The 21398-nt window shown below is 40.2% G+C and overlaps 1 protein-coding gene across 1 annotated transcript in view; it reads right to left on the bottom strand.

Moving 5' to 3' along the window:
• myo7ab (myosin VIIAb) overlaps positions 1-12477 on the bottom strand; it is a 32726-nt gene extending 20249 nt beyond the window's left edge. The window contains exons 1-13 of the mRNA XM_070844289.1: positions 12460-12477; positions 8840-8953; positions 8080-8232; positions 6243-6427; positions 5472-5593; positions 5045-5187; positions 4437-4550; positions 2974-3127; positions 2693-2769; positions 2397-2516; positions 2052-2194; positions 1742-1952; positions 1520-1655 (exon numbers count right to left, since the gene is read on the bottom strand). Coding sequence (XP_070700390.1) covers positions 1520-1655; positions 1742-1952; positions 2052-2194; positions 2397-2516; positions 2693-2769; positions 2974-3127; positions 4437-4550; positions 5045-5187; positions 5472-5593; positions 6243-6427; positions 8080-8232; positions 8840-8953; positions 12460-12477 — 1690 coding nt within the window. The remainder of the gene's footprint in view (positions 1-1519; positions 1656-1741; positions 1953-2051; positions 2195-2396; positions 2517-2692; positions 2770-2973; positions 3128-4436; positions 4551-5044; positions 5188-5471; positions 5594-6242; positions 6428-8079; positions 8233-8839; positions 8954-12459) is intronic.
• Between the last annotated feature and the right edge of the window lie 8921 nt (positions 12478-21398).

The following is a 21398-nucleotide window of genomic DNA, read 5'->3' as shown; positions in this document are numbered from 1 at the left end:
TATTCATATTTAAAGCCCAATCAGGAGCTAACTTTAATCAATTTCTCCTGGAAGACACATTGTAAAGCCAATTTTCTATTGGAAGAAATAATTGTTTCAAATCAGTATAAAGAAGCACAACACAATAAGAAATGGGAAAAGTTTGTGGGATTAGATGGAGCTTCATAAATACACTAACATTTCAGTCTCTAAATGTATTATTGGTATTGGTGTCTAATTACTGAAAGGATCCTATTAATACTCAATTTATTGATTTTTTTAATGTATTTATTGTCTTTGTGGTGTCGTCATATTGTCATACGTGTTGTCTGTATTCCGCCTGTATTAATTAAACACTGGAGTTTTACAAAGATAGTAAATTAAGATCACAGAAAGAAAACCTGAAAATATTCACATTCGAGAGGCTTAATAAGTAACTTCATCGATTAATCAATAATCAAAATGGCTGCTGCTACATTTTCTGTGTGAAATGAGTCAGAAGTGATGAAACCCAGTGAGGGAGATGAAGAACAAACAAACAGTTCGACTTCCCACTGTGACAAAAACTTGCTGGAACTTAGAGAAGAGAAACTTTTATTGTCACAAAGGGGAAATTTATCTTTGGCACAGCGAGACGCATTTCACACGATACCAGACAGACAAGAGTGTGTGTTTTCACTGCACATTGCTCTGTTTGCATTGCAAAGTTTAGTGTTCGAGTTCAACAGCTGACAATAATGAAGAAAGCTGACTGAGACTGCAAATGCAACATTATCTGAAACACCACCAACAAACTAAACACCATGAAGTATCACAGCAACTCTGTTGTCTCCCTCTTTGTGTTTGGGGCTTTGACTCTGATCTGTTTGTTTGTCATTTACACTGTTGTGTTTTTCACATCTTGTGGTTCATTGTTTCCTGTTTTATTTTGTAGTTTTGTTTTTACCTTCCTTCCTTCCTGCCCTGGAGTTCGTCCACACCTGTTTCTGGTTTGCTTCACCTTTGTTGGTGTTTCCCCAACCTATCCACCCCTTTACTGCCACATGTATCTTAGTCCTGGTCTGCTCAGCTTGGTGCGTTCAGTTTCTTAGATCCTGTTTATTTGTGCCTGACATAGTGAACTAAGTTAATCAGCAGTGTTTGTGTCCTTCTCCTGCAGGCTCACTCGGTTCTGAGGAACAGAGACCAGAACCAGGACCTGAATCTGACATAAATCACACTCAGTCCAATCACGCCGAGTGCTTTATCCTTGCTTGCCACGGGTCTCTTAGTTTCTATGACTTACAGGGCAATATCTTTGTATTTTTATATCACGGCTGCCTGTTAATAGATTATGCGGTTGGTGTTCTCTCTCTATTAGGTTCTGTTCAGGTCGACTGCATTTCGAATCAAGCTGCTTCTCACATCTCATCTGACCTTTATTTCACCAGAATCCTCTTGAAAACTGCTCCTCTCTCAGCAGGAGATGAAGGAGAAAACCTTTAACCGAAGCATGAAAACACTGTAAAATGGATGAGAGTGAAGATGAGCAGAACCTCACCTCTGGTCTCGTAATGCACCACGCCAGCAAAGTGTTGGATACCAAACTGGGTTTCGTAGCTGTTTTTGGGAGGGATGTAGTTGGAGTTGAGCCTGTGCTGTGAGTTGAGCTTATACAGCATCGTCGCGTCGGTTCCCTGACAAAAAAATCAGGAATCAACAACAAAGACATGCAAAACAAATCAATAGTGAATCCCTGAAGCTCCAGACTGCTGTAAAGTACCTTAGGGAACTTGCTCTCTTCATCAATGAGGGAGATGATGTTCATGGGTTTGTTGGCGATCATGTCCAGCGCGTCCTGGTTGTCGGTGAACTCGATGTGCTGCCAGCTGATGTCCTCCAGGTTGTACTCCTCCTGCTCCAGTTTGAAGACGTGCTGAACGAAGAACTGCTGCAGGTTCTCGTTGGCAAAGTTGATGCACAGCTGCTCGAAACTGCAGTGAAGACAAATCAGAGCAGGAGGGGTGAAGGGACCGTGTTAAAAGATTTTCCCACATCAGATGTTTCTGGTCAAATGACTAAGAATGAATCACCTGTTGACGGTGAAGTTCTCGAAACCGAAGATGTCCAGCAACCCGATCGACCTGCGTATAATCTTACTCTCACAGGATGGCGGTCTGAATATGGCGGCGTTGATCTTATCCACAATCCAGACAAACAGTCGTCCGTAGATCCCCTGGGAGAGGACGACTCGAGGTCAGTAAGAATCTACGTTTCACATCTTAACGCCGCCAAAAACAAGATATTTGATTTTTCACAACTTTCTGTCATTTATAGACCAAACAACTAATTAGTTAAATCAAGAAACTAATCAACAGATTGATGGACAGTATGTTAATGTTGTAAATGTTAATTGAAGCCCTGCGACCTCCTTGTACCTTGACAAAAGCATCCCTGACATCCAGGCCTTGTTCCACACTAAGAGGCGTCACAACACTTTCACCACGTGTGATCAAAGTCCGTGTGGTCAAACACACCATCACGTCTTTGGGCTCCACCTACAGTGAACAACACACAACATTACAGAAACATGTATATACCAGTGATAAAAGGTGTGAAAATTGACTCCTCTTCTCTAAACCAGAATACCACAATCACATAAGGCAAAGATATTGATGGTTAGAGGTGATTACTTTTCCTGATCCACAATAATGTGATCTATAAACAAACACACCTCCATGAGGGAAGCAGCAGTGATCAGATCAGGAGATCGCACAACCACACAGGCGTCCAGGTTGTCATACGTACGAGCTGAAGAAAACAAAAAAGATCAGTTTTCCTCACGTCTCTTTAAAATAAATGGCTTTTCTAAGAAGTTTGTTTCTGCCCCACAGACACATCATTAGAAACACTATACTACTAATACTATGCAGTCCAGTGCGTCGCCGTCGCCAACCATGACCTCTAACATTAAACCAGAGTTGAATCAGTAGCTGCATGTGGAGCTCATCATACCCTCGAAGCGCAGGTTGCCCATGTGCAGGATGGCAGCCAGCAGCTTGGAAATCTCCCAGCTCTCTGTCTCAGTGAACATGAGGACCTTCATGGCCGACAGGATGCTGGAGTAATCACTCAGGTCGTTACGGCCGTCACACGCTGTACAGTTACCCTGGAAGGTGACGGAAACAGATATTTAGCTTATTCTTCTTAGCCGAGTTAGTGGGGTCTTCGCCAGCCTTGTGTCCTACTCAGAAAGCTCATAGAAGCTGCTGTGTGCTGCTCTCTGTTGGAGGCAGGCCAACTAATTAGTCCTCGTCCCTGAGGCATTTTCTCTTTCTGTATGAAACCAAAATATCCTGTCTGAAAACACTTTAATAAAGCATAAATGCCACATTTGTAGAGCTGAAATGATGAGTTGTTCAGTCACGTTTCTTTAAACAATCTATTAAAAAAAAAGAAGTCATTTTTAAGCACAAAGCCTCTGTAAAATGATTTCAAAGCTGTTTGAATATGTCAAGACGGACTTTGGGAAATTAGTTTTTTTTACTATTTTCTTGCATTTTAAGGATCAGCTAGTTGACATAGAAAATAAAGGACAGATTAATCAGTAGTAAAGATAACTGTAAGTTGAAGACTCACACCTTATTAGAGTTTTTGTTTTCAAGCATGAAAACTCATTTTTCCTCTCGTGGTCGACTGGAGAAAAACATCTACAGCAGCTGCAGTTCTCTGCAACTTCAGTTGCAGGTAATTATTATTATTTTCATCATTCATTTGGTCTATAAAATGTCTATCTCAGTTTCCCAGAGCTCAACGTGATGTCTCCAAATGTCTTGTCTTGTTAGATAATCAGTCCGAAAACCAAAGATAATCAATTTACGATCATATGAAACAGCAATCAAACAATTATTAAATTTTCAAAATAGTTGGCATTCAATGTTTTGTCAACCAACTAATCAATTAATCAACTAATCGTTTCAACTCAGTCCCCCATCACAGGAAGCTATGATGAACTGACTCCAGCTTGAATCATCCGAATGCGACAAAAAAGCTTCCAATAAGAAGCTCAAGATTGTTTTTGACAGTAAACACCATAAAATTTGATTTATTTGGATTTGAAGAAAGTTTGCTTGATTTAAACAGAAAATTAATTCTGTCTAATTCTGTACTTTTCTATAAAACATTTAGAAACATTTTTATGTGAAGAAACAAGTGAGTATCGTCAGCAAAAGTTAGTAGCAACCAACTGGGTCCATCTCCCATGCAGTGGACGTACAAGCTTTAATATAAAATACAGTTCAAAACGCTGGAAAAAACTAGCAGGTTGAACTCAAGTCAAGATAATTTTGTCAAAATAATTTGTATTCTTTGAGGTAAACGCTCTTCCGTTTGATTTGATTCTGGATAAATATGACATCCACAAGTATATTTACTAATTGAAATAAAGATGGTGGCCTGTCACTACGCCACAGACTCACCATGGTGAGGTAGGAGTAGTCTGTGGCGAGGCCCAGGCCCAGCTTGGCCTTCATCTCCGGAGCCATCCCCTTCAGCATGCAGTAAAACACGTGGTAGTTCCTCTCATCTGCAGCCTGGAGGAATCAAAAATAAAGTTTTAACTCTGTAGGCTGCAAACTTCTTACATTTCCAGATGTGTTTTAAGAATTTAAAAATGTTACATACATTGGATTTGAAAGGACAGCATCACTATTACATAATAGCACACCAAATGTGTCGATCTATATCAATCCGCCGCTGAAAATAGTCTCCAACAAATGCACTGGTTGATCCTGTTGGTGCAACGTTTGCTAGAAACTACAGTGCCCAGCTGTTTAGGGAAATCACTGAGCATTTTTAAGGAATTAAATCATATCTGTGACCCATTTTTTGAGAACTTTGTCACATCTAAACATGACGTGTCTGCTTGCCACTATCAAATAATATAAAGTTAGTCATCTTTCTTCATAGTTTGAAGTTATGGACAGTTAGCTGAACTAAAAACTGAGCCAACAAGAGCTGAAGTTAGTTTCGCCGTCACTGTGTTTAATATGGACAAAGCTGTGTAAACTCTGCTCCGGTGTCTCACCTGTCGACACACACGAGACTTCTCCAGCAGGTATTGCTCTATCTTGGCTCCTTCGATGGCCCCCCGCTTGTTGAAGTGGATATCGATGTACTTCCCAAACCGACTGGAGTTGTCGTTACGAATGGTCTTGGCGTTGCCGAAAGCTGAAGGAGTTGACAAATCGACACGTACAGTGATGTGATGGGGGGAAAAGCAGCACAGTAAACAGATTTATTACGTTACTATTGTGATGTTTGACAGTGTACAACTATAGTGGACTGATGGGAAAACAAACCCATGGGGAGACTCCACCTGCTGCTGAACATCATTTGACAATATCAAAAGCTCAAGAAGAGCTACTAAAGCTAACTTATGGTGAGGTTGTTTTTCCAAATCTGCATGTACATGTGAGATGATATCAGGTCTAAAAACACTGCAGCTGTCGGACCTTCGAGGATGGGTGTTGCCTCCAGGACTTGCTGCTCTATCCAGGAGTGTTGACCACTGATGGCCGCCAGGAACTGCAGAATCAGCTTTGTGCTCTCGGTCTTCCCAGCTCCAGACTCACCGCTGTCACACATAAGTGAGAAATGGTAAGTGGTCTGTACTTGTATGGCGTCTTTCTAGTCTTTTCGACCACTCAAAGCGCTTCTTTCACACTCCGAAGCTGCGGTTCAGGAGCTATTTGGGGGTTCAGGACTCGAAAACATGCACAGAGGACCATCACACTCTTATACAGACACAGTCCCTCTTTTCTTCTTGTGAAGTTTTCAAACTGTGGTTGTGACCATTTCAATAACGGCACATCTGTGGTGCAGTAAGAAAAAGAAGTACTCTGATCCTTTACTTAATGAAAAATACAAATACAAAGATAGAAAACATAGCACATTACACGTAAAAGTACAACTAAAACACATTCTTGCAGAGAGTTAGATGAGAAGAGCGATACCTGCACTCTAAATATGAAGCTACAGCCAAGTTAGCTAACTTAGCTTAGCACAAAGACTGGAAACAGCTAGCCTGGCTCAGTCTGGTGTTAAAGAAATCTGCCCATCAATACTTTTACACATATTTACTAAAAGATAAAGCAGGAAAAAAAGAGGGAGGATGGTCTTTTCTCATAGTTTGAGGGTTTGCAGACACATATTTAATCATTAAAAAGTGCATTTTGCTTAATATGTGTGTTTCCATCTGTTATGTCTTGTTAGCACTAACACACCTGATGATGCAGCACTGGTCCTTGTTGTTCCGCTGCATGTTGAAGTAACAGTTGTCTGCTATGGCGAATATGTGCGGCGGCATCTCTCCGATCTTCCTGTTAGTGTAGAGGCGGATCTGGTCTGGAGTGTAGATGGGCAGCAGCTGGTAGGGGTTGACTGCTACCAGGATCGAGCCGGTGTATGTCTGCAGGGAGCCAAAGGAAGAAGAGTTTCAAACGGTTACTAATCATTTGTATTTTAGGGGCACAATATCTTCACTTTCATACTTTCCTCTTTTACAAAAGTTTATTCTGCTCTAATTAATAATGATAATGATTATTGTTCTAATCTGACTGACTGGAAGTTTATTGCATCTCCAAGGTAAGCACATTAATCACATGAAATTGTGACTCTTGCAGCAAATCTAAACTTTCTAAAATAATTATAAGTCAATTTGTCGTTCAAATGTGTTTCAAAACACTTTAAAAGCAGCTGAAGAAGCTGCAGCAAGAAAAGGAAACCAACATACGTAAGATATGGAAACCAAGAGAGGCCACGAATAACTGAACAATTTACCTCCGTTAAAATCAAGATAATGATAAGAAACACTTCTTGTGAGATCAGCCTCTATTTCTCACGACTTTAACACATTATCCCTAAGAATTCATTTTGTTTTGTACATCCATCACTGCATTAAATCAGAAACTTCAGTTTCAGATAGATTAAAGTTGTTCAGAAGATCACAACCAGTGACCAGAATGACCAGTTAATGATCGTATGTGCCTGAACTGCCTTCAGCTACAGTAAACACAGACAGAACTGGAAGTCTTATTGCTGGTGAGGAGAAGAAAGGATGAAGGTCGGTGCTAATCACGACTCAAAAAAACAGAAAACCAAGCCAGAGTTAAAGGACTAGACTTAACTTGTTGAGAGTTCACCAATACTGTATCATGTATGTTAAATATCAATACATCCTGACTCCAGTCATAAAGACTGAGAGCCTGGTCTGTCCATAATCTGTCAACTAGCACTTCTTAGGATTTCTGTTTAATCTGTATAAAAACCTATATTCTAGTTTAAAAACAATGATTTTATTACCTTTGGACGGAGCCAAGCTGGTCATCTCCTGCCCCCACTCTTTAGGAGAGTGGTATTGATCTTTTCATCTGTGTATTTCTCAGAATATCAAACTATTGCTGCAAATTTTTAAGAAATAATGCATTTCATCTCCTCCAAGCATGACCTGAAGAAACTTTCATTTCCACCAGATAACTTCAGCTCATTCATAATTCTGCTTCTAGACTCCTAATTTAAACAAAGACAATGAAAACACCAGTCCACAGGTCTCTGCATTGGCTGCCAGTGTGTCATAAAATAGTCTGGATTACTCTGAACTGTCCATAAATCTCTGAATAAATCCTGTGTGTTAAGTTAACAGTTCCTGCAGTCAAAACTAAACATGAAAAACAGTCCAAACAACAAAATATATTCAGTTTAGTGTCGTAGAAGAGCACAGAAACCTGGAAACACCCACATTTGAGAACCTGGAGCCAATGAATGTCAATCAGCTGATTGCTGCAGCTCTAATAACGAGATAAGGTCTCCACGTCCGTCTGCAAATACAATGTGCTGCTGTAGAAATCCCTATTTTCATCCTATTTAATTCAAGTTAACCTCTCGCACTCAGTCAAAGAGCAAAGAGGACACATTCTGTTAACGGCTTTAATTATAGTAACAAGTGAACTCAGCTGCAGGGAATCGAAGGTGCACGTAAACAGCTTAACCTGAAGAAGACCTCGACTTGGCCGTCTGTAAACACTCGTGCGCTGTCTGATGAGAGCTGCGGTGAGTACTCACGTAGATGACGCGCTCATTGTAGCGGATGAACAGGTTGCGGAGGATGCCGGCTTCGTTGAGGTCGCCCAGACGGATCATGTCCTCCACCCCGTGGATGGAGGTTGGGTGCATGGGCTTGATGTTGGTGGCATTCTGGGGGGAGATCCAGCGTTCCTGTGGGAGCACGTGAGAGAACATAAGAGGGATAATAACGATTACGGCTCATAACAATAAGTTTTGGACATCATTTCTAGAAGGTGTATTCATTAAAGTAAGTGCTGAGATGTGGGAGGACTGAACTCACGTAAACACAATGTCTCTTTTCAGAACTTTCATTTAAACTTTGAACTAAACTCAACTTGTGTGCATGTATTTTTGCATTAATATCATTATATTCATAGTATCTTTTAAAGTCCTCGCTGGCATGCTTACATCGTCACACTGTGCTTGTTTAAAGAGGACAAATAAGGACAGATTTAATGAAAAGTACAGCAGGTCTGCTTGTGTTTCTTTCTTTTTTTACCTTGGGTTATACTTATGATAACGATGAAAGCCAAACCTAAAACTAACAAAGAGAAGTTGAAGTCTTTCACAACAGGTTTGACTAATAAAAATACAGGATAAGAGCGACAGTTATTAAAGTAAGTACTGAGGCTTATAGCTCCGTTTAGATTAAAACTCTTCTCACTGTGATTTAAAAACCTGATTTAAAAAAAAGAATCAGTGTAATGTACGAACAAACGATCATCACATCCTTTCGCTTCCCGTCCTGTTGACTTACTCTGCCTTCATCGTCGAGGACCTGGATCTGTCCAGAGTCGCACAGTTTGACCACGGCTCCCACGGGGACGCCAAACTCTCGGCCCGTTTTCAGGTCCAACCACACATAGTCCCCCTGGAGATGAATTAACAAGTTGAGTCAACAATACAGGAGGAAAAATAAAACTAAATGATAAATAAATCACATGTCAGAAAGGTAAAGGACACAGTTAGGTGCTGGGGAGGTAGTGATCAGTGGTGTTCAGATATTAAAATCTTCACATCATTGGTATATTTGTTTTCTTGCATTTGCTGGACGTTGACGCTGGACATTGACCGATGGATCTACATAAAGTAATCAATGTTTTATTACTGATGTTTTATGGCCTGATTAAAACTATAAGCCCACCTGAATAAAGACATTTATCAAAGTATAACTCTTCCTTTAGATTCTTTAGCCAAAAAAAAAGCCAGAAACACACTTTAGTTTCTGTTGTATTGATGTGATTTAACACCCACAACATCCATGAAAGTACAAAAAACATCTAACAACAAGTTGTCATGTGTTTCCTTTATCATATAACTTGTTTTCCTGTAATCTTACAGTGACTGATTCCTTTTTTATGTTGAATAACTGGGAAATATCACAGTTGCATCACACACCCACAGCTGCCTGCTTATTCGGCTGCCAGCTCTCTGAATGGGAGGATTAAGTCTGAAAAAGGCTTAAACTTGACCGACCTCAGGATGGACATGATGTAACCCCCCCTATCTCACCCCCCCACCCCCCACCCATCAAGATTTGTGTTGCTTTGGTCTAAATTTAGTGATGTGCAGTTAAAATCCTGTTCAAATCTGCCCACTTTTTCAGCTAAACATAACCGAAGTTTGAAGAAAATCTGCTGAACTAAACTTTAAGTAATGTGTGTTTCCATCCGCAGCTGTTATTTATTACTAGGACTTGATTCTTGTCTCATTGTCCAGTCGGGTGCTTGTAGCCTGACCATAATCATGTTGTGCTCCAACCTTTTGTACTGAAATTAAATTTTGTGCAAAAATGAGTCACAAGACAACAAAATTTGACAAAGTTTGTAGATTTTTAGTCACGATATCTAAAGGAGCTAAGAAACTTGTGCACAACCTGAAATGTGTTTGGCTTCTGTAGCAATGGATGAAGAAAAATACCTCATCTTTTATTAGCTACTAAGACATCAGGAGTCACACACTGTATGTGGTGTGATACACACCACTTCCCAAAATACACCTGACACCAGATTTCCACCGTCGAACACAAGGGGAAAAAAAAAAATAAGGAAGGGGATCGAATTGGGAATATTTTCTTTTTCCATTTCAAGAATAAAATTAAATGTTGAGAGTAAAGTCAAAATGTCATGTTGACATTTTGAGATTGAAGTGGAACTTTTGGGAAGACAGATGAGTTTAAAAAAGTATTAAATGAAAAGTTATTGCGATAAAGGTACAACAGGAAATCACTGTTAAAGAGAAAAAGTTTAAGTAAAACACAAGAATCCAAACAGCAGAAAGGAAACTCCGACTGAAAGCTCTTACAAACACACAACTGGACCTGAATGAATGTTGGCTCTTGACACGAAGGACAAGACAAAAGAGATGTAGACTTTATACACACACACACACACACACACACACACACACACACACACACACACACACACACACACACAAGGTAAGTGAACACAGGTGGAAACAATCAGTGCGGAGCGGACAATCACAAGCAGGAAGTGAAGCCAACAAACGAGAGAGAAACGTAAACTACAAAATAAAACAGGAAGTCACAAGAAAACAGACACGAGACAAAAACAACATCATTTACAAGATTAAAGTTGAACTTTAATCTTGTAAATGTCAGGTTTGTTCTCCACATTCTGACATTTCTTTCTAAACATTTAAACTTTGCTCTCATCATCTGAACTTTATTGTCGAAATGCAAAAAAAAAGCTAATCCACCTAATCTGTCTCGCTCTAAAAAGTTCAGTGTTCACTCCCACAGTCTAGACGTGACCTTAAAGATGCTTTTTTTTTTTTTTTTTTGCTTCCATTTAAAAAACATCCCATTGAATGAGATTCACAGCTAGATAGATATCAAGATATCTGGAATGTTTCTATTCTATGTAATAATTAAATTTTTATTTAAGGGAATACTGGGAACATCAAGGTGTAATTAGATCGAACTATGTGTGATGTTAAAGAGTCAGTTCATCAAAGAAATTCAATGGGAACAGATTTGTTTTTAAGTGGTGCCACAAATGCAGATGAAAGCAAAGGAGCAGGAGCAGCTCGTTCGATGATCTACTTCAAGAAGTGAGGTTGTGTAAGAGCGTCCAGACGGTCGGGCTCAGGTCCTGATCGGGGTGAAGTTCAGGCTCCGGCAAAGTTCAAAGTTCACGGTAACTTAAGTGGCCTGGCAGGGACTGATGGACCTGAGGCCGGTGAGGTCGGCAGAAGGAGGCAGATTTCTGGGAACGTCTCTCTGTTTGGCCCAGAAGAAGCTGAGCCGAGTGGTTCAGACCTCTAGTCTGCTTTTCTCCACAGCGGGGAAACCATTTGTTTGATTTAACAATTCTAATCCCCTAATCTGAAAGAATATTGTGTTTAAGCATGAAACCAAAATCAACAGTTTTCTTAGATTTTTGGCTCAGCATTAGTCTAACAGCATCACCTATGATGAGATGTCCTCTATCTAAAACCTTTGATTTTCTCTATTACTGTCACAGTGCGGCACAGAAACATTTTTAAACTCTATAGTAACATTTCTGACTAAACTAAACTTGTGTTTTCATCTCATGTTCTGCATGAATTGAGTGAAAAGTCATTGTTCACAAATGGGGGCAGTTATTTATCACACAAAGTTGCACCTGCTCCTGTACAGGTGGCGTTTATCATGCTAAAACTAGCAACTTATGACCCCTTAGCAGTTGCACTAAGGGTGTGGATTTACATTGACTTTATTTAAGACGAAGTCTAAATGTTAGTTTTCGATGCTGTGAGCTCCACAAACCAGTTTCCACTGAAACAAAACTCTCAAAATCATCTCAAAATCTGGGCCATTTGTCCAAAACCAGCAACCAGCAGAGGTAAGTGAGACTCTTTTTATGACTCTTGAACACTAACACCTTCCTTTTGCTATATTATTAATCCATTCTGTTCTTATTTGCTATATCTGATATTACTGTTGTGAGAATCTGGTGTGTTTATCAGTTTCTATCTAATCTCTCAGGATATTATAAATGTCGTCTGCTTATCTGGGTTTAAAGGAGGCGCTTCAGGAACAGTGTCACCTACAAGGGTGATGTAGTTTAGTTTAAAGGGAGAACAGAGAAGGACTTTTCAGTTTGACTTTTAATAAAACTCATTTTATCTTTTCTGATTGTACATACACTCTCTATTCTATTGTCAGATCCATTCCTGATCTACACACTGTTCTGTGTTTGTTTGTGTATTTTACATTAAAACAAACTGACATTAAAAAGAAGGAGAGCAGTCGGCTAGAAATGAGGAGCAGCACTGACTACATCAAAAATGTGAAAAACACATTTGGACTGTAGACGTTCAAAAACTGAGCGGAGGAAAATAAAAGAGTAATTTCTACCCAACATGACCGACCTGCTGCAGAATGACCATGGTTCAGCCTCGGGTTGATACCAGGACATCAGACGTCACCATGTGTGGCCTCTGCAAAGGAGACAAGTCACAGAGTTCATCCAGCTGAAAGAGTGAAACATAAATAATAATGTAAAGACACTGACGACAATACTTTGTACTGGCTGCCCTGAGCAGTGACCGTAGATAAAGGACAGGAGGAGGAAACCAACTCTTTTCCTTTACAAGAACTAATTTTCTATTTATAAAACTGAAACTATTCCGAGCTTTAATTGCTCATCCTATATGTGTTTTTATTGATATAACCATGCATTTAGCTTTTATTGCTTTTACTTTGGCATTATGGGCTCTTCCTCAGTGTGTTTAAATCATAATGATGATGATGATGATGATGATTGGACTATAGACTTACTATAATCCAACACGGTGCACACAAGCAGGGGAGATAATATCCACTAATGACACGTGGGTGAGTTTGCTGTGTAAATTAATGTGGTGACGACCAATTTGTCCCCAAATAAACCTGTTTATTTAAACTCACAGTGACATCAGACACAGCAGAGCAGAGACAACCAGCCACGTGGCTCGGCCGGCGTTGGGACACCAGCGATGGAAAAGGGGAGTGACGGGGTTAGCGGGGGGGTCACAGGGTCTGGTGGGGGCTGTTAAAGGCTTACTCAGATTCCTGGGGATAATCCCATTGCTTAAGTACAAGCCAGAGAAGTTGCAGTTATGACTGCTGAATCATTTTCTCCCCTCTGAGTCGTCTTTTCTCGTCAGCCTCACGCACAGTGACGACCGTGTGGTTTCATTTAATTTATTAGGAGCGTAAGACTTTCACACAGTTTATGGAGCGACAAAACAAAGAGACACATTCACAGTACACGTCTACTGTAAATAAAACAATAACAATGACTAAAGTTTGTTCTTAAGTGATGCTCTTTTAATGTCCTACACTTAATGTCCTTCACATAAAGTAAAACACCTTTACGTGTGTCTTGAATGCAGAAGGACAAAGTTAGTGCTCTGTGAACACTACGATTTGGCAAATGTGGTGTAAAAATAACACTGTAGTATAGAAATGATGTTATTTATCTCATATATTCATTTGTTTTAATTAATAACCTCTGCTGCGGTCCATGTTCATGAGCAAATGTCCTATTTTAAATGAATAAATCAGTTTGAATTGATTATAAAAGCAGAACTGGAAGCTGAAACGGAACTGAGACGACCTTTTCCCAGCTAACTCCTTTTAGGAAATACAAACAAGTTGGCGACATAAGTAGTTTGTGTGGCTAAAAAAATGAAAAAACCTTATGAGTGATGAAGATAACCCATGCCACGGGGGGGAGGGGCTAAGTCTAATAAGTAGATTAACATTTAGTTGGATGGGCCACGCTACAAAATCAAAGTAATCTGCAGTGGAGACACATTTTATATGTAAGAAAACAACTCCAACAGGCAGCAGCGCCGGTACGCAGCCTGCAGCTTCACCCATATGCAGTCACAGTATGTTCAGCTAATGCCAAGACAGAGCCTCTTATCCAGAACCACAGGGTGCCAATCTGGCAACTGCACCAAAACACAGGCCTATAGATCTGTACGGCACCCACAGCCTCATTTCACACCAAATGTACGGTAAATTATGCAAACACACACACACAAGCCTAAACTTCTGATATCTGTGAACTAAACAGTCATGATTCTTTTTATTTTGCTAAAACACTGTGATAATAACAAACGTTGAGGATAATATACTGTAGTTTCTCGTCCTTCAGCCTCCTGAACAGCAGGATCACAGACGTTGCTAATTCTTTACAACCATTTCTGGAGATTTCACTCCAAATTGATCTTGAAAGCAGAATACAGAAGTACGATTTATCTAAATCCACATTATAACTCCACAGCTCTTTGCTGTGATTAGAGATATTCTGCTCTAGTTCTTTTTCAATTAGATTTTATTGAGACATGTTTCTCTTTCTCTCTCTAACTGTACTGATCACTTTGCATGTCATGTGTTGCAGATTCCCAGTGGGAAGAGGAAAACCAGCGTGTTGCACCAGCCTGCAATGGATGAAACTAAGAAAAATCTAGCCTCAGGTCTTAAAGACATGGGTACAAGTTACAGGTCTGGGTTTGGGGATCAGTTTTAGGTCTGTGCAGAACCGTAGAGTATGTTGATGTTTAGTAGGTATAACGTTAACCATCGTTCCCCTGCTGTGGAATTCATAAAGTTTATCTTAGTTTAGCATGTTAGCACGCTAACACATGCTAATCAGCTCTAAACACAAAGCACAGCTGAGCCTGATGGGAAAGTTTTGTAGTTTTTTTGGTTTTAAAACAAAGTACTGGACAAATTAGAAATATGATGGTGGTGCTTGCCCCTATGTACACTATGTTGTTCATAATAAAGGAATATCTTATCTTATCTTAATCATAATATAACGTAATAAACACATGCATAAAATGTGAAGCCAATCCTTGCAGCAAATGATGAGATATTTCAATCATCAGCTGATCACCACAAACACAACTCTCTGTTCTCTGAACGTGCAAAAGTCCAATAGAACGCTACATTAAGCTCGTTTAGCATGAAGGGAAAGTAGCTCCACAGCTTTCTCTGTCTCTTAATCCTTGTTACAGCCTTTATAATTCATCCTCCTGGTGGCTTTGCACAGATATTTATTCTTGTAAATAATGTCTTTGGTTAGTGTGACCTGTCCGTTACAACAGGGGGCATTTCTTCATGTGCCAAACGCCTCAAAACCTCAACTCTCCGTCATCACAGCTCACGAGACCCCAACCCAACCCGGTGAGGTTTTCACGATTGGCCAACAGCGACCTTGCTAATGCCTGGGCTGCTAATCTGTGTGTGTGGTCTGTAATGCTGTTCTAACAAGCATGTGTGCCGTATGTGTGTTTGAGTTCTCACTCACATGGCGGGGATTCAGAGGCGCAGGCTCGGAGAGGCGGGAAGAATTCATCGTCGACCGAGAAACTTTAATGTTTTCGTGTCCTCCATGAGTTCTGCGGTTCGGTCTCTGCAAAGAAAGAACACTTTCTAATATTAACACTGTCAGTGCACAAAAGTCTACTTTTAAGATAATTTAATGCAATTTTATAAATGTACTTCACTACTTTTCAGTGGCATCAATACTTTGATCTGTATTAGCAACACATTTGTACATTTGATAACTGGTAGATGCACTATGTAGAACAACTGGCCTTCATCACAGTCATCATCCACATGAAACGTTTTCCATCACTAACGCTGTCACGTAGAAAGATTCATTCAGAGCTGCCTACTCATGTCGCTGTAATGTCCATTTTGCCCATTTTTTCCCTTTAAGTAAAAGCATATTAACCAAATATCTAAATCTACAAAACTCAAAGGAACCTTGTATCCTAATATTTGTCTTTACATACAACTTCCCAAATCAAGTCTCTTCAATATATCTGTAATTGTGTCTTGAAGATTGACCTCACTCTCTGTCTGTCTGTCTGTCTGTCTGTCTGTCTGTCTGTCTGCTGGAGCCAGATGCTGGTTAGCTTAGCTTAACTTAGCATAGAGACTGGAAACAGTTAGTGAGACTAACTAGTAACTTCAGGTCAGCTGTTTCCCCACTAACATGTCATATCTCCTCTTAGCTCCTGCTGCAGCTTCGTATTTAACACATGAGAGTGTTACAAGAACAGAAACCTCACTGGGGGTTTAATGAGGAGAAAAACAGCATTTATTATGAATATATTCAGCTGACAGAGGGTGCATATACACACAAAACTGTATAATGATAATAATTTATAGTATAAAGTGGAACTATCAGTGATGAAAACACTGCAGCTCAGAGGTGAGAGCTTCCAGGACTGAACTGCTGCTTTGTTTAACGCTAATTCACATTTTTCTGAGCTCAACTGCAGTAACAGTGAGGCCCAAGCCAAACTAGGAACAATACTAGCTTCATTATATGATCAGCATCGCTTATGTAAAATCACTGATTCCATTGTGCAACTTTAAGACATTTTAAGACACACACACACATATTAATTATAAAAGTTTGCTTTCTCATATTCTCAGCTGTTATAGTGCGCCGTATATTTTATTCTCAGCTAACTTCTCCTAAGAGCATCTCACGTACATAAAGATATGGTTCATCAATCAACGGAGAAACTATTTGGCATCTGTTTTGATAATCGTTTGGTCATTTTGATCATCAAAACAACCCAACAGTCATGGTTTCATCATCTCAAATGAAAGGATTTGCTGCTTTTCAGTGTCATAATTCTCTGTAAACTCAATATCTTTAACTTTTGAACTTAAACAAGACTTTGGAAGTTGCAGTGGGTATTTTTCAGTATTTTTTGACACTTTGTGACCTTCGTAACTGAAGTAAGACAACTTTTAGTCAAGCTATCTTAATTTTATCTTCTTCTAATGCAGATATTTGTTTTTGTGCATGTGATATCGACTATATTTCCATTTGTCCACTGATCCTCCTGCTTCCTGCCTTCATGCTTTCCTTTATACTCACTGCCAATCACTTCCAAAGCTCCTACTAACATGCTTCTTCTCTGTATGTCATTTCCATCTGTTTCTGTGTTGTGTCAGTCACTTAAAGCTTTAATGGAATCTCTTATGAAATCTAAATTGGACGTAAAGAAATCCAGACTTTATGCAACAAACACACACACAAGCTGCAGCCAACTGTGTTTACTTGAAGGGTGCATAATGGCTCCTTTAAGTGCTGGCGCAGGACGCAGAGCAGTAAGAGGCTTTGGCCTAAAGCTACAGCAGAGCGGCAGCAGCGCTGAGGCCTGGCAGCTGGCTGAGCCCTCGGCCTCGACCCACGTTCACCTGCCCCACTTACCTCTCAACACACTTCTTTCTCCTGGTCTCTTCTGTCCCGTCCTGTCCTGTGTTTTCTGAGGGGGGCCCACAGCTGACAGGACGCTTGACTAAGATGCTGCAGGACTGGAGATGCAGCTGGTCTTTATGCTCTGGTCTTAATCTGTCACTCAGCTTCTGGTTTTAAAAGTCTCCCCCGCAGCCTTCACCCGTTCCCGTCCTCTGGTGGTCCCAGCCTCCTGTGTGGGGCTCAGCGTTTGCAGCCCGGTTACGGTCAGATGTCTGGGTCAGTGACGGGGGCTCTCCAGACTCCCTTGCTGCGTCTCATTCATGGCTGCTGATCCTGATTAGCTGGGAGGTGGAGCCTGTTGGTGGCAGAGACCGTGGCCAGCTGGGAGGTGGAGAGGGAGGTGATCCAGGTCATGAAGTAATCATTTTGGGCCAGTTTACAGAAATTAAAGGAAATAACACATTTTCTCAGTCTAGTGGCAACTTGCCACGCAGATAGTTTCTGGTCCTGAGGTGTAAAACATGTCTCTGAGTTCAAGGTGGACAAAATCTACATTTTTAAATAGTAACACGTTACTTTGATAATCCACAAACCTCAAGCGTCACCAATCTGTCCAATACATCGTTATCATGGCCAAATATCTACAAAACTATCCAAGTACTGTTACTCTGAGTACCGTCTACTGTGTCTACTGCACTTCGCTGCACATTTGAGGTATTTGTACTTGTCATTTGTGCAACTTTATACTTCCACTCCACTACATCCGTCTGGCAGCTGCTCAGATACTCTGAATGATCAAGTTTTCCTTCATGGGTTCAGATAATTTTCCTACTTATTAAACTAAATGAAGTAATTAATTCATTAATTAATAATACAAAGCTGAGTGAAAAGTTTCCCTTTAGGGAGAAAATACTCCTACAACACTACTATACTATATGGAGATCTTTTATGGAGATTCTTTAGAGGGTTTTCCTTGAATATTTGCTGATGTTATAATTTATGTGCATTACTTTTTAATAACTGGCTTGTATTTGTAGATTTTATGATTATTTATAGATATTTTTCAACCTCTTTTGGACTTGAAATATGTTTTTTAAATGCTGACGATGTGAACGTTCATCTGTTTGTCTAACTGTTTGTTCTTTGAAGAAAATCGAATAAATGAATTAGTTGTTTTTTTAAAAAAAAGAAGAAGAGGAGAAATGGTTAAACAAAGTAAAATCGCTGACAAACCCAGAGTAGGTTTTCCTGTTTTATTTCAAAGTCATGCCACAAGTTGACATTAAATACAAAAGAAAAAATAATAATTTCAGATTGTAGCTATAAAATAACCACAGTGTAACCGAGAATTCAACGAACACGCATTGAAAAGGAAAAAGGAAAGCTCACGCTGAAAAGAACACACAGACAAGCACACAGTACAGAACATACGGCACAGCTCTCTGAAACCTAGCTATCAGTAAACATACCAGTTTGGAACGCAAGGTAAAGTGGATATATAAAATTAACAAGGTTATAAAATACTGATAAAAGATACTTGTTATAAAGACCGTAGCATCTTCTAGAAGTGTCACCATGCAGTAGGTATTTCCAGTCTCCAGTTAATAAACATCAGCAGAAAAATACAAGAAGAATCACAAGCTCATTCCTTGAGTGGACAAGACTCGATCTCAGATAAAAATGTCAATGACGAGAATGCAGAAAGGTATCCGGTGACCTGGTGCAACGGATTGCAATTCAGTACAGTCTAAAAATGCTGTCATTGAGATAAACGTAACACCTGGCGTGCTCTTTAGGGAACTCCTTCACCGGTGTCTTGTAACATCAGACACATGCAGCAGTATCTAAGCTGACGAGGCTACAAGATCAGCAGGCAAGCAAACCTCAACGGCCACCAGCTCATTGTTCTCTCTGCAAGTCATAAACGGGGAGAAAAAAACTCAAAATAAATTACTTTTCTGCATTCCCACTTCCACATATCTTCAGTTTTTCTCTGTAAAACCTTATTCCCAGTCCTATGATACCTTGTTGGCCTCATGCTACAAGCGTCTTCCCTTTTCTTAGTGGTTTTAGGGGATTAAATGATGCGTATTACACCGTAAATGAGATTATATGATCAGGAGGACGGCATGAAGAAGTGGGCTCAAACGGTGGCACATCTAGCTAATGTGTCGAAGAATTCAGAGTGGTGAAGAATCTGAGAGGCTCTTTGGGTCACCAGTAATAAAGAACCATGTCTATCTCAAAGTAGAAATGGTGCCACGTCTAATCTTGAGTCTTCAGATCCGGTTGCAGACCCTCGTTCTCATAAAGAGACATGTTTGATATTCATGGCACCTGTGTGTCACCCGTGGGGAGACATACTGGTAAAAAAAAAAACCATAACCTAAATAATCTGCGTGTTTAGTTTTGTGTTTTGGTCTTTTCAGCCCAAATCACACTGAATTTAAACAGCAAAATCTACTGGTTGCTGTCCATGTTTGCTTTGGCACAAGAACATGGAGCAGTTGTCGTTCTTTCGAGGTCATTTACCGCCTCAAATCCAGTCCAGTCAGTCAGTGTCGACTTGTGTGTTCAGTCGTGGTTTTAAGGTTTACGCTGTACTTTGTCCAGTCTTTTAAAAAGGTCCCATATTCTGCTCTTTTTCAAGTTCATACATGTATTTGGTGGTCCTACTAGAACATGTTTACATGGTTTAATGTTCAAAAAACACATTATGTTTGGCTGCTGCAGCTTTTTTCAGCGTCTGACTGAATGCTCCGTTTCAGAAAACTGAACAATCTGCTCCTTCGCTCTCGCCTTCGACATCTTCGTGTTTCCGGGAGCTGGTGTTGGAGAGGACCAAAAAAATCGATCGCGGATGGCAAGGTGGATTCAGGAGGTTTTCAGGGGGACAACAGCCTGCTGAAGGGCTGGAGGATGATCAACAGATCCCCTTGTGACATCATTAGGGGCAAGAAATCTAAACGCCTCGTTTAGTGGAAGATGGAGCAGGAGAAAAAGACTGAGGATGGTCTTTTCTCACACTTTTATGCTGAAAAGACATTAAAAACTCACATAATATGGGACCTTTGAGCTTCAGCTAGTCCTCAAGTTTGTCCAAAGCCTCAGATAAAGCTAACTGAGTTCACTACTGCTACATGAAGCCACTTCTTCACCTCATCCCCCATCCATAAGTCTTAGTTGAGATGATTGACAACACTTTATAATACTGGCTTTTAAATCTGAAGCCACTGCCAGCAGCCAACAAACTTCAAAGAAAGCAGAAACTGCTCTGTCTAAAAGTTATTTATTCCAGAAAAGATTGGGATCAATGTTCTTGTCCACCTTCCCACATCATTCCCAAACCTCCAAGAAAAGGGAAGACACCTGTAGCATGCAGCGAACTCTCGCAGACGCCGTTCAGTGAGAAATCGAGCACATAAGACACGCCAGGTATCGCCGGGCTAGCAATAACCATCTTGGTGAATATTCACCCTTGATTCTTCTACGTATTCTTGCCGATCACTAGAGGTAGTGAGCAAGAACATCTTCCTCTTGAATGAATGCCTAGAATATACTGTATAACATCCATCAAAAGATGGATCCCATAATAATAACTGATAAGTCAAGTTGCTGCTACTTTTATATACATACTGTATACTGCAGGTTACTGAATACAAAATATTAGAAAACTGGATACTGTTTTGATGCATGCAAGTGTGCAACACAAGCCTTCTACTTCACACAGTATGTTTATCAAAGTAGCAACAGCGGATTATGTTTCACAACACTCCGAGAAAAACAAAAAAATAGACATTTCTTTGACTCGTAATGGTGCGAGCAGATTTGAAGCAGTTTTGCTACATGCACTGGCATTTTTGGATTGGTACAAAAGTCACCACCGTTTCTGAGCAGTTCGGCTTCGTTCGATTGGTTTCGTGTCCTTAAAACCTGCTTTGGCATGGCCGTGCGGAAAAAATATGTACAGAAAACCGATAAGCTTCATAGCAACTGTCAAAAAAGCAGTCAAGGTCCGTGCACTCCAACCAAGCCTGGTTAGTCTGTTAGCTGGAGTGTGTGTGTAAATGTGTGTGTGTGTGTGTGTGT

The sequence above is a fragment of the Pempheris klunzingeri genome, chromosome 14 (genome assembly GCF_042242105.1).
Source record: "Pempheris klunzingeri isolate RE-2024b chromosome 14, fPemKlu1.hap1, whole genome shotgun sequence".
NCBI classification, from domain to species: Eukaryota; Metazoa; Chordata; class Actinopteri; order Acropomatiformes; family Pempheridae; genus Pempheris; species Pempheris klunzingeri.
Note: the sequence above shows the minus strand (reverse complement) of the source record. Positions and strands in the feature narration are given on the sequence as shown.